Consider the following 15,105-nt stretch of genomic DNA (forward strand, 5'->3'; position numbering starts at 1 on the left):
AAGGGTGTGTATTTGTGTGTGTTTTCCTGTGACACATCCCCCACATTTCTATAATCTCAGTGCTCCTGGGCTGTATTACTCAGGCTAATTGGAAGGATTGCTTCAATTTAGATTAAGCCCAGCGGTCCCAAAGCCAGCAAGCAGAGCCAGCAATCAATAGAAACCTGACCTCTCTGTGCCTGAGGAGATATTGCAGGAGAGGAGAAATGGCACTGCTGGGGGAGGCACCACCCTCACAGGGCAGGGACCCCAACCCAGCCCAAACAGGGGCAGTGCTGATGGGGGACACCCCTCGGGGTCACTGGGGCTGATCTGGCCCTTTGCAGCTGCTCCAGCTGCAGCTCTCCCTGCTGCCCTGCAGGGACAGGAACTCCAGTTCAGCTACAGGAACACTTAAACCCGGGCTGTGGGTGGGATGTGGCACAGTCAGGCAGTTAAATGGTTTGCATAACACGGGGTAGGGATTTGGTCTGGGACAGCAGGACACTGGTGTGGGAATCAGCATGGACTGAGACCTCTGAAGAGCACCTTGGGAAACAGCTGCCCTGTGTTGGAGGGTGAGAGAGTTTTAGGACATGAGCCACGTCCTTACAGTCCACGGAAGGGCTTAAGTCTGCTGAATTTGCTGGTATAGATTTCCTTGTTATGCCTGTGCCAGAATTATTCAATGAAGAAACACTAAAAAAAGAGCACATTTTCGCACCAATCTAATACATTGGTTCAATAGGAATTTGCTTGTTTGCTTTTTCTAACTTTCTAATAAGAAGAAAATCCGGATTGCTTGTTAGTTCTTGGACACCTTGTCCCTGGGGCTGTAAAGATGAAGAAACTAGAGCCATGAAGCTGGGTACCTTTAAACATTAGGAAGGATTTATATCTAAAATCTAGCCTAGTCTAACCACTAGGTCAGATTTAAATGAGCTTATGTCTAAATTTTGAAGAGAGTTGAAGCCTTGTGAGAACAGCTTGTATGGAACAACCACAAACTCAGTGGCAAGCCTTGGTTCTGCCTCCCCTCAGAAAAGGAGTCCAGTCTATGTTTTATACTGACTTCTTAATCCAGGAATAGGTAATAGTGACAACCATCAATATCCCCAAAATACTTCCTTCCATCCAGTTCCTCCAAGAGAAATACTGAAGTTCAGATACAAAATGCATTTACTGATGACAAACACTTACATGTAACCTTGGAACTTATTGAGGTCATTGTTTGGCATCTCACAGGTGATGGTGCTTTGGAAAAATTCGGGTTCAAACAAAGCATTCTGCAAGAGAAAATGAACTGAAAGTTAGTGTCAAATGCAATGAATACTTGAAAAGTCAGAGACCAAGAGAAGCCTAATTTAGACCCCCAAGGCTGGAGCATTTCCCTGGTCTATGAAAAAATGGTGGTTTTAAGCATCCAAACTGAATCTCAAAGTGATGTCAAACATATAATTTTTTTAATTTTAATTTACCTTACCTTCAGTTCCTATTAAAATGCTTACTATACTCCTGTAAAAAATTCCTTTCTTTAAATTTTGTCGACCCTGTGTGCCTCAGAGCAGCCCCTGGCTGAGCTGCCACACACCCATGTGCCTGGAAAGGGAGTGTGGGGCAGGAGCTGCCTGGGAGGAGGAGGATCCATAGAATCATGGAATCACAGAATCACAGAATCAGCTGGGTTGGAAGGGACCTCCAAGATCATCCAGTCCAACCCTTGATCCAACCCCGCTGTGGTTCCCAGCCCATGGCACTGATGCCACATCCAGTCTCACCTTCAACACCTCCAGGGATGGAGAATCCCCCACTTCCCTGGGCAGCCCATTCCAATGGCTGAGCACCCTCTTTGGAAAGAAATTCTTTCTAATATCCAACCTAAACCTCCCCTGGCACAGCTGAAGACCGAGCCCTCTTGTCTTGCTGATGGTTGGGTGGGAAAAGAGACCAACCCCCCCCTGGCTCCCCCCTCCTGTCAGGGAGTTGCAGAGAGTGAGGAGGTCTCCCCTGAGCCTCCTCTCCTCCCAGCACTTGTGCTCCAGTCCCTTCCCCAGCCTCGTTGCTCTCCTCTGGACCTGCTCCAGCCCCTCAATGTCCTTCCTGAGCTGAGGGCCCAGAATGGACACAGCACTGCAGGGGTGGCCTCACCAGTGCTGGGGAAGCCACGGCCCCTTGGGCAGAGGGACCACGAGCCTTCCTCCAAGCCCTGCAGAACTAATGCCCTCAGGAGCAGTGGGTGCAGAACTCCCCCCCTCAGCAGCAGAGGCTGTGCCGTGTGCTGGCAGAGCTGTGTCCCAGCCCAGCCCCTTCCCAGCTCTCACCTGCCCAGACAGGCCCCTCACCACCCGCCGCTGCTTCAGGTTGGTCTCCCCGTCCAGGTTGGCGGTTTCCAGGTGGCAGATCCCGCTCTGGTCGGAGGAGTGGAGCAGCAGGATGTCAGCTGGGATGGTCTCGTTGCACTGCAGCTGCACAAAGTCCCCCACTCTCACGTCCTTCCAGCACCTCTCCACGTAAGCACGTTCCTCCCTGGGGCACAAAAACCCGTCAGGGGAAGGGGGACACTGGGGGGGCAGGACCCGAGGGTTGGGGGCTTCAGGAAGAGAAAACAGGGCTTGGGGGCTCATTGACTTTTTTTTTTAAAGGACACAGCCCAACAGCCAGAAATTAATGAGTCAGACACTTCCATAGTGTCACTTCACCACGTCACATTCAAACCAAATCTTGGAATTAAATAATGGAACTAAAAAACACCCAACTACAACTGAAGTTCTCTTTCATTCTAGCATTAGCCCTGTAATCTCCACAGCAAAAGTTAGAATGTAGTTTAGACCAGTAGAAGTATTTAAAGTATCTTATTGAAAAAATTCAGACACTTCACCAAAACTTATTAATTTTTTTGACTGTGTGACTACGTCTCAGATACTTTCCAACATCAGCACATAGATCCTGAATGAAGCAAAGTGATACCTCAGCTACACTTGTTTCAGGTCTTTATAGTTTGTAATTCTCAAGAGGGAGCTACAAAGCTTGAGTTTAGTGCACAGGAACAGCTTCAAAAGGTAGAAGACCTGACAAATGACCCTTACTATTGAGCAAAAAAAAAAATGCAACCAGAGCCTAAGTTTAATGGAAAAGTTAAAGTAAGAAACAAAGAGCTTCTAAATGATTAAAAAAAAAAAAAGGAGAAGAAAAAGAGCCTATGGGGTTCAAGGAAATGAGATTACTATTTCATCAACAGAACAGTGCTCAGAGGTTCAGCAAATAGCAGACTTTTTTTTGGCATTACATTTTCAATAATTAATCCTTCAACTGCTCTTAACCATCTAAGCCAACCGAAAACTGCACAATAAGTTTTAAAATTAGTTAATGGGAAAACTGCTCTGGCAACAATGGCTTGGTTCCTCTAACTCTTTGAGAGGAAATTATTTTTTCAAAATGAATAATTAAATCATCTTATGCCTTGCTCAGTAAGAGGGAAAATGCTCATGATACTTTTGCAGACAGACACTAAAAGGCCTCTTGTAATGAGAGTCTTATTTTCTAAGTTTTTCATCATCCCCATCTCTTGCCTGAAGAATCCTGTCGTTCATTTCAGTGTTTGTACCCAGAGAAGGGAGCAGTGATAGAGCAGATAAAGGGGTTTGCTCCAGTTCAAAGCACATTTCCAAGCTCTGCTTCAGAGCCAGGCCAAGGGCTGCTTCCTGCTAACCTACTTTCTGCCTTCTGCAGAGCAGAGCCAGCCTGTGCTGCCAGGCAAACCCTCACACTTGGCTGCTGTCCTTCAGAACAACATCAAACACAGCCACCTGCAAAGGTTGTGCAAGCAATTAAATCCTCTGTATTTCCCAGTGGTATCCACTTTTTATTCAAAAAAAGAACCCCTCAACCTAACTACTTAAATCCCTTTAATGCTGGGAGGTGTTTACTAAATGATGGTGTTGCAGCACTATTTTTTCCTTCTTACATTAATTCTTCTTTTCTGAATTTTTCATTCTTCTTTCTTATTTTGTCTGACTCTACTTATCTGCACATCCTTTCTCTTTTGCTCAACAACAGACATAAAAGACCACATTGAAGAACTATTGTAAGTTAATTTGATGTTGCTACCCATTCAAAAAAAATCTAGATCAATTTCTATTTAAAAAGTATTTCAGTAGGTGTATGTTGTGTATTTAATGCTCTGCAAAATAGATACTAAGTTAATATAGCAAGTCAACTAAATAAATATGAATCCTTCCCATGTCAAACACCTGTGTAGGACTTCTAAATGTGTTTGTTTAAAGCATAAAAGAGAGAGTATAAAATCAGTTCAGAGACAGCAGCTGGCTTGTCTTGCCACGCTGGACATTTGGAAGCCGTGTGCAGTTTGCACACCATGTTTGCTGTGGCTCCCTCAGGACAATCCCCCTCCCTGCACGTCACCTCCTGCGCAGGTGGGAGGTTTACAGGACACACTTCTGACTTTCCCTGCTCACAAAACACCACAGAAGGGCCTTGCCCAGCTGGCTCTGTTCCACACCAGCTCAAAGAAACCATTGTAGCTGGAATAATGCACAGAAATCCCAGATTTGAAATATCTTTTCAATAATTCCCTATGAAACGCACATTACACATAAAGCTTCAGGGTCCTGCCCATTCACTAATTACAGAGGAGAGAGTGAGTCAGAAAAGCCAAATGACCTCTTTTAGATGAGAGGAAAAGCAGAACTCAGCACAGGGACTGGAGCTCAGGAACTGCCAGAATCCCAGACCTGCTCTCAGGTGAACTGCCTGTCCCTCTCTCCCAAGGAACATTCAGTTTGGCAGAGAAACACATTTTCTGCTCCTGACAGGACCCTTCAGTTGGAGCTGGAAGATTAACAGTTTCCTGCAGTACAAAGGTTTTCTACAACTTTATAGAGAATTACCAGTGGATGAAAGGGAGAAAAACACTTCCTGCTGAGCCTGGTGCCCCCATGGCAGCACCGGCCCAGTTGCCTGACAATGTTTTTAGATGAAGCAGATTCCTTCCAGCAATCCCTGGAACTGGGAATGCTGCCCATTTTCTGCTCACTGATTAAAGTTCACAGCACAAGCTCTGGTTGCTGAACAAACAGAGGAGCTTCATAAATCCAAGATGGTCTGATGAGAAACATATAAAAAGGGCAAATGCATTTAACCAATAAAATAAACAAGATGTGATGATTTTCAATAGGTGGGAATCTGGAAATCTGATTCTTGCAGCACGTGGCATCAGGGCTGTGGCACATCAGAGACATGAGGTAAGAGAGAATTCCTCAGTTCCTTCTCTCCTTTACCAGCAATTTATCAACAGCACACTCACAAGTGTTCCCCTGCTGTCCTGGGATAATGGGGAGCATGATAATGTCCAGCAGAGGACAGTGCCAATGAAAAGAGCTTCCCTTGAACAGCCAAAGTGCCAGAACTGTTATTGGACCCATCAAATCTGACCAGAAGACCCAAACTAAATAGACTTTATGAAGTCATTTCTGGAAAAAAGGATCATAAAAACACCCTGCTGCCACTGGAGATCATGGGGAAACTTGAATAAATTATTGACTTTGTGTCAACAATTTGATTTCTCGTTCTTGGATTCAATAAAGATAAATCTCAAACAAAAACTGGGTCAAAATGGATGGTGAATGGGAGCAAATAAAAATTATTGTTCTGCTCCCCAGAGGAAATGAAATAAAAGTAATTTTTCACATGCACTCCACAACATGTCTACATGTCCTAGGTTGTCTTAGAGAAAGATCTTCAAAATCTTTATCACCTAAAAGCATTTTAACAGCCAATTAGAGTTCAATGAGTCTTATTCCCTTGAATTACTGCAAGCTCCATCTCAGGATCCTTTGCAGCTCAAAGTAAAGCTTGTTTTCTCTCCCTTTCACTCCCTAAATTGCCACACCTGGAAAAATATATCAGTGTCATCAATAGACAAACTCCAATGTTTCTATTTTATTGTATATAAATTTGCTAAACTGTTGTATTTGAAAATGGCCTCCTCAAGCATCACTTGCTTTATAAAAAATGCACATATTCTGAGATCTCAGTTCTACACATACAGCAGGGTGAATCACACAGGTTCTTACCCTTCACAGGCTATTTTTGCAAGTAGAAACCTCACACAGTTTTATGCTATCAAAGGTTACACCAGCCTTTATATGTAAAAAAACTCACAGAATATTTTCAAAGACCACTGTTGGTCCAGGGCCTCACAGTTTGGAGCTACTGCCACAAACTTCACAAAACTGACACCAAAGGAGCAGGTTTAGGACTCAAGGAAGGCACTGGACCATCCAGGAGCTGATTGTGAGAGCTGTCCCTGGTCAGGGTGCAGCACAACCTGGCTGCTGGCTCCTGGCTGGAGACACTGTTGGAGCACGAGGAGGAACCTCAGTGTTGGCTCATCCCTGGCTTCTGCCACGGAGCCACTGCAGGGCTGGGAAGGTGGTTTGTGACCTGGACATCAGCCCAGCAGCATCAAGGATGTCTCTGGCAGCAGCCAGTGCTGGAACCAGCCCCAGCCCCAGCCTTTCCCAGATCCCCAACTCTCCCAGGTTCCCCACCTCGAGAGGGAGGTGTCCCTGCCCATGGCAAGGGGGTGGGACCAGATGATCCCTCTCAACCCTCACCATTCTGTGATTTGGACACTGTGTTGAGACAGGTAATGAGAGTGAAATTTTTCTAAAATCTAATAAAATACAAACACTGCCATGGTTTTGGCATTCCAAATTCCTTAATGTTAGTAACAGATCCCATCTTTTATGTGCTAAAGCTGCTATAGTATTGTACCAAGGAAGTTATTCTCTGGATGATAAAAGAAGCCTCTGTTCAACTTCAATAATCAATTCAATTTTATGAGAACTTTAAGTAAGTGCCAGAGCTCTATAAACGTGCTGTGTGTTCATATACAAGGGTTTGGATCTCTTTAACTTGCCTTTGAAGAAATAAAATAAAATAGGAGTAAAAAGCATGTTGAGAGCACATTTGCTTAGACTTACTGGGTTCATTTTGTAAGTTATAGATCACTGTACTTAAGAAAATCTATTTTGTTTTTAATACTGCCTTGAACAAAATACTATTGTTACGATTCTTCCTGGCACCAGTAGGAACTAACATGTGACTCCATGGTCACTCAGTGTCCTTAGCATGCATTAATCATCAGCATTAGTTTCTAAAGATTCTCATTAACTTATGAAGTTTCTAGGACCCACAGTCTATATAAGATTTTTTTGGTGGTCATATCCTTACATGACCATGTAGCTCATGAGGTCACAAGGTAGAAACCTGCTTCTCTCCAGGTTTTTAAGGTATTTTAAAAATCCAGACAGTAGGATGGATCTTAATGCCACGAGGCCACGATTCTGCAGGTCTGAGTCAAATCCACAGGTTTTCATTTATTTCCCCTAATGTTTAGTCATTAACTCCTGCTGCCACTGCTAAACCACTGCACCTTTTCTGGGAAGCAGCTTTAATGCCTTGGCAGGTAATAAATCTTGGAGAAAGCTCTGATAAAGCAATACACAAACCAGTGGTAGCATTAGTAATGGATTTATGGATTTTCCTGCACAGAGAGCAGGATCCTCACTGCAGCAATCACACACCTCCTCCTGCCTCGCTGCTCTTTGGCTTCCAGGTGCTGCTGCCCGGCCCAGCTGAGTGTTGGTATCTTAATTTTGCATTTAGTCAGCCCAGGATGTCCCATATTCCTTCACCAAACAATCAGCACCCTCCTCATAAGATGAATTTAGGTTTTAATTCCTTCACAATTTTGGTAGCACTGGTTTCCAGCAGTGTCCTGGGGACACAACACCCTTGGGTGTACTCTTGGCTAAGGACACTTTCTCAGCTCAGTGGGAGTTTGAAGAATCCCCTCAGCTTGCACAGAGTGTTTGGGCCTTCACTAAAAGCCACTGTTAATTCATGTATCCAGAGCTAAACTAGGTGCAAAATTTCCACAGTAGCTGAAGTACACACCAAAATCCCAGGGATGACAGAGCAGAGGATGCCCAGTGCAGTGCCAGTCCCTCGTGGAGAACAGCCCAGTCATGGTGACACGGGGCAGGGGGACAGTGGCTTTGGGGCTGTCCTGGGAATGCACCTACTGAGGAGTCCTTCAGCCCCCAGCTGATGAGATCCATGCACTGTTCAGAGGAGGCACCACTGAGGTGGAGCCTTGATATTTCTATATCTATGCCCAAGAAAATTCATTGCAATTTTGCCTGAGGGAACATGGTGAGATTTCAAGTGGGACAGAGGCTTTAGGTTTTTTGGTGTATAAAATGAACACACTAAAGCCTCCAGCAGGCTCCTCGTCTTTAAAGTTATGCTTTGTTAGAAAACAAAAATGATAAAGCTAAAAGAAAAGGCTCTTTAACACTCAGTGCTGCTGAACAAGACTTAAATTAAAGTTTTGGCAAGAAATCTTTTTGCTCACTGTGCCCTTGGCAGGATGGTATTTTCCTCTCCTCCTGCTTTCTACTTTACAAACCCTCAGGTTCACCCTGGGCAGAGTGAGCTGCATATGTTTCCAGGGTCCAGAGAGAAATAAATTTTCTTCTTTTTTTTTTTTTTTTCTTTCTTTCTTTGCTTCTTTCCTTCTTTCTTCTGAGATTTGACAGCAGGTTAATGCCTGTTTTCAGGCCCGTTCCCTGCCCTTCTCTGCTGTCTTCCAGAAGCCTCTGTTGGTCCCTGCATCCCTGGCCAGCCCCAGTCACTCTCCCAGCTCCATGGGGAGCATCCAGGGGAGGTTCAGTCTCTCCTCCCTTCCCAAAGTCCAGCTGACCAGAGCTCTGAGGGAGGTTCAAACAGAACCTTTGTCTTTGCTGCCCAGCTTCCCTAAGGAGGTCATAGAGAAAATTACAACACGGAATTACAATACTCCAACTGACTGAAATATTTTAATTCTCTTTCAAAGCAGGGAGTTCAGCTTAAGCCACTGGCAGCTTTTCAGCTGTTAGCAGTTCTGGTTTTGTGCAACACAGTGATGAGTTCTTTGTTTTTATCTTCTTTCCACATCACTCTGTAGGACTAACCCAGAGTTAGTGCTGATGCAAAAATCTTTAAATGTTCTAAAACCTCACACTAAGCAGACAAAGAGTTCCAGTGAAGGGCAGCCTGAATTCTTTGTATCACAGACATCAATGGACCTACAGAGGAAGAGGAGATTGATCCTTGCAAGAACTACTTGAAAACCACAGGCCCTGGAAGCATCACAGAGGAACTTCCTATTGAAAAAGTAATCAGGTTATCTCATTGAGGATGCCTGTTGGCTTATCTACTTATCCAACAGCTCCACAGGGTGATTCAAAGCATATAAACTAACTAGGCTTCCCTAAGTCACTGACTCAGATATCCGAGTTTAGGTGCTTCAAATTAAGCAATGTGAACAGCTTAAATGAAGGGAATGTTTTTGTGGCTGCTGCTGTGCCATCCAGAACTGTGCAGTCCTTGCATTTGTATCTTAGTGTCTATTGAAACACTGAGAAAAAATGAGGTTAATTCTTCAAGAAATGTGAATTTTGATGTAAAAACCTGTCTGGATGCTATGGAGTATTTGCAGACCTCTATAAAATCTGAGGGATGTATCACATCCAAGCCATATATTTGAACATTATGGAACTTCAAGAAAATTAAATAACAGCTTTTAGCCACTGTTGCCCTGCCATTCCCTCTCAGGGCTGTGCCTCCCATCCAGTGGCAGCCCCTGTTAGTGAGTGAGTGACAAACTGGAGAGAGTTCAGAGAGAAGGAACCACAGCAGGGCTGGGGGGACTGACTGACAGGAAAGATGAAAGGAGCAATCTCTGTGCAGGTTTTGACTAAAGGTGTTTGGGTGCAGCAGAATGACCTGATAGAAAATCACACATTTGAAGATTATAATTAACTGTTATGGATGGAGAATAACTAATTAGGGTTGTATGAAATCAGGTGACTTGAGAAATTTATATGCAATGAAAGAGGGATAATAAAGCATAGTATCACAGAAAATGCTTTGACAATCACATTTTGTAGTAATTGCAGCCCCCCCTCGCTTGCAAAATTTAAAAGCAGACAAATTATATTTTAAAGAACACCAGGAGAAATGAGGCATTTAAACATGGGTGATTTGTTCTGACAGCACAAGTTTGTCTACAGTTGGGATGATTCCAAAAGCTTTGGGTCTGAAATGACAATCTTCAAAATGAAACATTAGATCTAAGTTATTGCATCTCCCCAAAATACTTTAATGTCTGTTAATTGTCTCCCATTTTCTCAATTAAACATTCCTTAAAAACAGTACTGGAAGACTCTTTTCTTTCATTAGATCAGCAACCTGGGTTTCCCATTCCAGCTGATCTCTGGAAAAACAAAATTGGAAGAAGGATGTTTACAGGCCAGCCTATTTAATTTCAATTTCCCTTGCTCTGTGTTAAAAGAAGACAGGTTACTGCATTTCCTTTTGTCTTCAAGAAAGTTTTGGAGAACAGTCAGCATTTGGGAAATGTTGGTCTGTCTTTGTACTTCCTTTGGAGCAGGAGCCAGAGTTCTTGTTATTGAAATCTGAGATAAAGACCATATGCACTCCAAGACTACCCCTTAAAATCTAAGTAATCCCTCATTTTAGGATGAAAGATCAGTTGCTCTATTAAGAAAAACTTTTTGCCACCACAAGATTAACAAAATGTGCAGGGTCCCAAAAAGACTTTCACCTGTGCTAAAAAAAATCACCTCCAGCAGATGATTCAGAAGGAAGAAAATTAGAAGACATCATTCTCTTCCATGACTTTGCAGCCAGCAAGAAGAACAAGAAATATCAGCTTCCCAAAGCACTGGAGAAGCCTGATTAAAATTATTCATGATATAATAAGCTGTGGTGACTGATCTGATGGCAACTGTAATTACCCACGTTCTTTTCAGACAGGATGAATCCTACAGTCGGAAGCCCTTCTCATCTTCCTTTCCCTTACATCACCTTTTCAGGCCATAAAACTTGGGTGAAAGACAAGATTCTAGGCAGTATTATTAGCAGATCAACATCTTTTTTATGGCATGGGAAACCAATTTTAAGGCAGGCCCATGTCATGTTTCTGCATAACAAAGTACTCACAGCTGTGAGTTGAACCTGGGTCTGAATGTGTGTTGTAATTCCAGGAGGGACATTTTTCCCTTATACAGAACAAGTTTTACTGTATTCCCTGCTTCTCATGTTCCTGTGGTAAAAGGCTTTCAGATCTAAATTAACATGGTTGCTGTCTGTATAGAGGAAACAACTAAGATTCCTCTGTGGATTCATTCAGTAGCACCCACTGCCCCACCTTTCCCTCATCCTGGTTTTAACAAGTGTTAACAAATAATCCATTGCCTCATGGGCTAATGCAACACTGAAAACATTCAGACGTCCAACTAGATTGTTGTCTCCAAGACAGGCAGAGGAGGCAGCTTGCCTCCCTCCCAAGAGCTCCAATTACTGACACTCTCCTCTGTGGGAGAGGAGGAATCTTAAATGAACATTATTTAGGAGCTTGTCAAGTGCCTTCTCTTGTGGACAAGTTGGCAAAGAGAGCAGTGCAGTTTTGTTTCTGACAAATCACTATCTATATTTGGGGATAAGTCTAGCCTCTAAACAAGCAAATCCATTGTTTTCCTGTTTAAAACCAGCAGGATATAAAATAAAAACCTGACAAACACACGCAAGAGAAACAAAGAGAAATGACAGCCCCATGTGATAAAAGCCAAGTTCTGCAAGATCCGGCCTGTGAAAGTGCACATTATGTAAAGCACTGCTGATTAATTGGAGGGCTGACAGGTACATCCCAGAGATGGAAAGTTTTGCACTCCTGACTCCCAGATGTGATATTTTAACAGGGAGAAGGCATTGCTACTTTGCTGAGAGAACAGTTTTGATAGAATGAAACATAATTTTCAATTTAGGAAAGTCCTGAGAGCAAGAAGTCAGGAAGCATTTAAGTGAGCACAGACTAACAGGCAGTTAATTCATTTAGGGGATGACTAAACACAGGCACATGGCACTATCTCCTGTTTCTAGACTGCATTTTACAGTTTTCATTTTGAAAGCTCCAGAGTAGAGTACAACATTAAATGGGTTTCAAAGGGCCAGACTTTAAGAGGTTTCTTGGCATCTAAGAATGCAAACAAGTCCCATGACGATCTTGTTCTGTGCCCCTTACACAGATAGAATTTAAACCCTCCCAAAGATTTCTTAAAAAGCAGTTGCTTGTACCTCCTCGAGCACCTCTTTCCAGGTGCTCTCCACATCCAAGAGGCCCACAGCCACACAATATCATGAAACTCAAACTGATCTTCCCATCTAAAAGTGCTTTAAAAAAAAATCAAAATCTTCCCCTGTATCAGTACAAATACCAGGTGGGAAATAGCAGCTTTGAATTTTCCCCCATTTCACTTAATCACTGGGATTTCCCAGCAGCTGGAAATGTATTAATTTTTTTCAGCAAAAAGCCTCACCATTGATAAAAGATCTCAGACCCCACGGTTTAGTAACAAAGCTGCCCAAAGCTCACCTGCTGTAGATGTAACACCCCATGTGATTGATCTCTTTGTCTAACTTGTACCTCCTGAAGTCCTCCCAGGCATCTTTGATGGCTGTGATGGCCATGATGACACAGATGGGGATCAGAGACAACCTCTGGCTGGAAGGCATTCACCACTGGCACAAAGGTTCAGCAGGGCAATGAACACGAAGTAGACGTTGGCGAAGCGGTGGAACTGCTCGTAGATGTTTTTGGGGAGGAATGGTCAGGATGGTGTATTTTGTGGTCTTGATTTTATTGGAGCCGTAGTGTCTATTTGGATTTTCCTTCCACTTCTGAATTCCAAAGGGCAAATTGGAGACGATCACTCGTTTGTTTTCATTTTTCTTCTTTCTTTTCTTTCCTTTTCCTCTCTTCTCCAGCTCCTCATTTTGGATTTCGGTGTCTGGGCAACCACAGCGGCAGCAGCTTTCTTTGAAGAAATGTTTCTTCCACACCATTCTAGAGAAGCAGCCTGGAACAATTCTCCTTGACATCTTGTTTCCTCTCAAAAAAGTAGCTTCAAATTGAAAACCAACCAGGTTAGAAGAGTTCAATAATCCAAATGAACTCCCAGACGGTGGAGGGAAGAGCTGAGGTGTCCGAAGCCCAGAGCTGCCTCTCCTTCTGCTCCAGCCTCCAGCTCCCCCGGGCCAGGGCTCAGCCTGACTCAGCTGCAGGTCCCAGAGCCTGCTGGGGCTGCACCTCGCCGGGACAGAAGCATCTGGAATGTTGGGTTATTCCTGTTGGCTCAGAACCATTCCCTGGCACGCCTCTGCTCAGAGGGTGCCTCTGCTCCGCCCCAGAGCAGGGACGGAGCTCAGAACACTCCCAGGATTTCCACAGGTCACTCCAGGAGTTCCAGGATCATTTTATGGCCCTGGGAGTTGCCAGGAAGCTCAAAGGTGATGGGCTGAGCTTCACGTCCCAGATGTCAATACGACAATGCTCCAAGCTCAGTTCAGACACTATTTCTCTTTTACTTCCTCTATCTACTACTTGTTTTCATGATCATAACATGGATCATAACATGGATTATTGAACAACAACTCCCACCCCCCAAACCCAGCAAACCTCTGATTTGGCAGTTTTGGGGATGACACACAGACACAGGCAAATGAAGGGCAGTGTACCTGCACTGCCCCTCAGACCAACCCTTCTCCTCTGATAGACCCAAAACCTCCTCTCTTACCCAGTCACTCCTTCCAGTCTCTCTTTTCTTCTCACCCTTTGGTCCTCATGCCTCTGGCACATGAATATGTAATTTCCAGGAGAGCTAATGACAGGTATGCAAAGCACAGTAATATTTTCTCTGTAGTCTGGTCTTAAGGGGAGGTGAAAAAAGGAAGAGACCTAAATATTTAAACTTCTTCTAAATGAAAACTCTTATCTACTGCATTATACAGTGATAAGCTGAGCAGTCTCAAGTCAAGTTGGTGCTTGGACAAGAAAACTCTGATGAAATGGAATGTTGCAATAACAATTACACATGAAAGTATTTCTTCCTTCTGAGTCACTCCTGAGCAAACAGCTCCCTGCAGGTGTTGTACCATCCCAAAGCCAGGCCTCTATTGATCCCTCTGCTTACTGGAAGCCCTAGAAATTGTTTTTCAGTTCCTGATCGTGATTCACCTTGAATGTTGTTGATCACTAATTCTTTATTAATGGGTTCAGTGTGAAACATCTTACATGTTTTTAAACAGCCCCAGTTATCCTTTCCAGACTTGGATAAGTTTCATTTTTCCTCCAGATCCTTCTGCTCCCTGGAGAGGATGTTGTGTGGGTTGGCAAGCTGGTTTGAAAACTTGGAATGGAAACCTGTATATCAGCACACACTGCTGGGACATGGAACAAAGCTCCAGTGATACTGAGATGATTTCAGTGAGATAAGTAAGGCATTTTAAGGTAGAAAAAATTCTTTTCTAAGAGCTTTTCCAATTTACAGTGCTTCCAAAGGGTCAATGAGGGAATTACTGCACAACCAGATGAACAGTTTCCGCCCCAATAAACACAAGGGAAAATAATTGGTTTTGTTTACTTACTTGTCATATACCCTGGTTTTACAGGAGTTTATTGTCTTGTCATACTGGTGTCTTCTGTAGTCCTCAATAGCATCCTTAATCATGCTGGGAAGCAGCACCACAACCAGAGGCAGCAGAGTGACCTCCCTGTGGAAGACTTCCACTTGTGGGAACCAGATCAGAACCACCAGAAAGAAGAAGCAAAGATTGCCCAGCCTGAAAAGGAGAAAATAAATTAAAAGTAGTCAGAAATGAGAATGTCTCTTTTCCTTAATGAACAACACCCATTTTGTGTCAAAGGAACATTAATCATTCCACTCCTATGCCCTCCTTTTCCTTTCTCCAGAATGGATTAATCAGTTGCTTAACCAAGATGATAATTATTTCTTCAGAGGAGCCTGTGAGATACATTTTCATACTATTATAGCTAACTCCATTTCCCCACATCTTACAAACACTATTTACCAGGAGCTCCAAGGTCTTTAATGACCCCCCCACTGCCTCAGTCTTGAAAATAAGCACAAAATCAAACAGAAGCCAAAAAAACCTTAAGAAATCAAACCAATGAATGAA

General features: G+C 43.6%; 1 protein-coding gene across 1 annotated transcript in view; it reads right to left on the reverse strand.

Moving 5' to 3' along the window:
- Positions 1-14,590, reverse strand: part of ATP10B (ATPase phospholipid transporting 10B (putative)) — a 46,368-nt gene extending 31,778 nt beyond the window's left edge. Inside the window, 7 exon segments of the mRNA XM_032703126.1 lie at positions 1,180-1,265; positions 2,301-2,505; positions 12,503-12,621; positions 12,623-12,658; positions 12,660-12,734; positions 12,736-13,031; positions 14,554-14,590. Of these exon segments, the coding sequence (XP_032559017.1) occupies positions 1,180-1,265; positions 2,301-2,505; positions 12,503-12,621; positions 12,623-12,658; positions 12,660-12,734; positions 12,736-13,031; positions 14,554-14,560 (824 nt within the window). The 5' untranslated portion in view covers positions 14,561-14,590.
- Between the last annotated feature and the right edge of the window lie 515 nt (positions 14,591-15,105).

Source organism: Chiroxiphia lanceolata, chromosome 15 (assembly GCF_009829145.1).
Source record: "Chiroxiphia lanceolata isolate bChiLan1 chromosome 15, bChiLan1.pri, whole genome shotgun sequence".
NCBI classification, from domain to species: domain Eukaryota; kingdom Metazoa; phylum Chordata; class Aves; order Passeriformes; family Pipridae; genus Chiroxiphia; species Chiroxiphia lanceolata.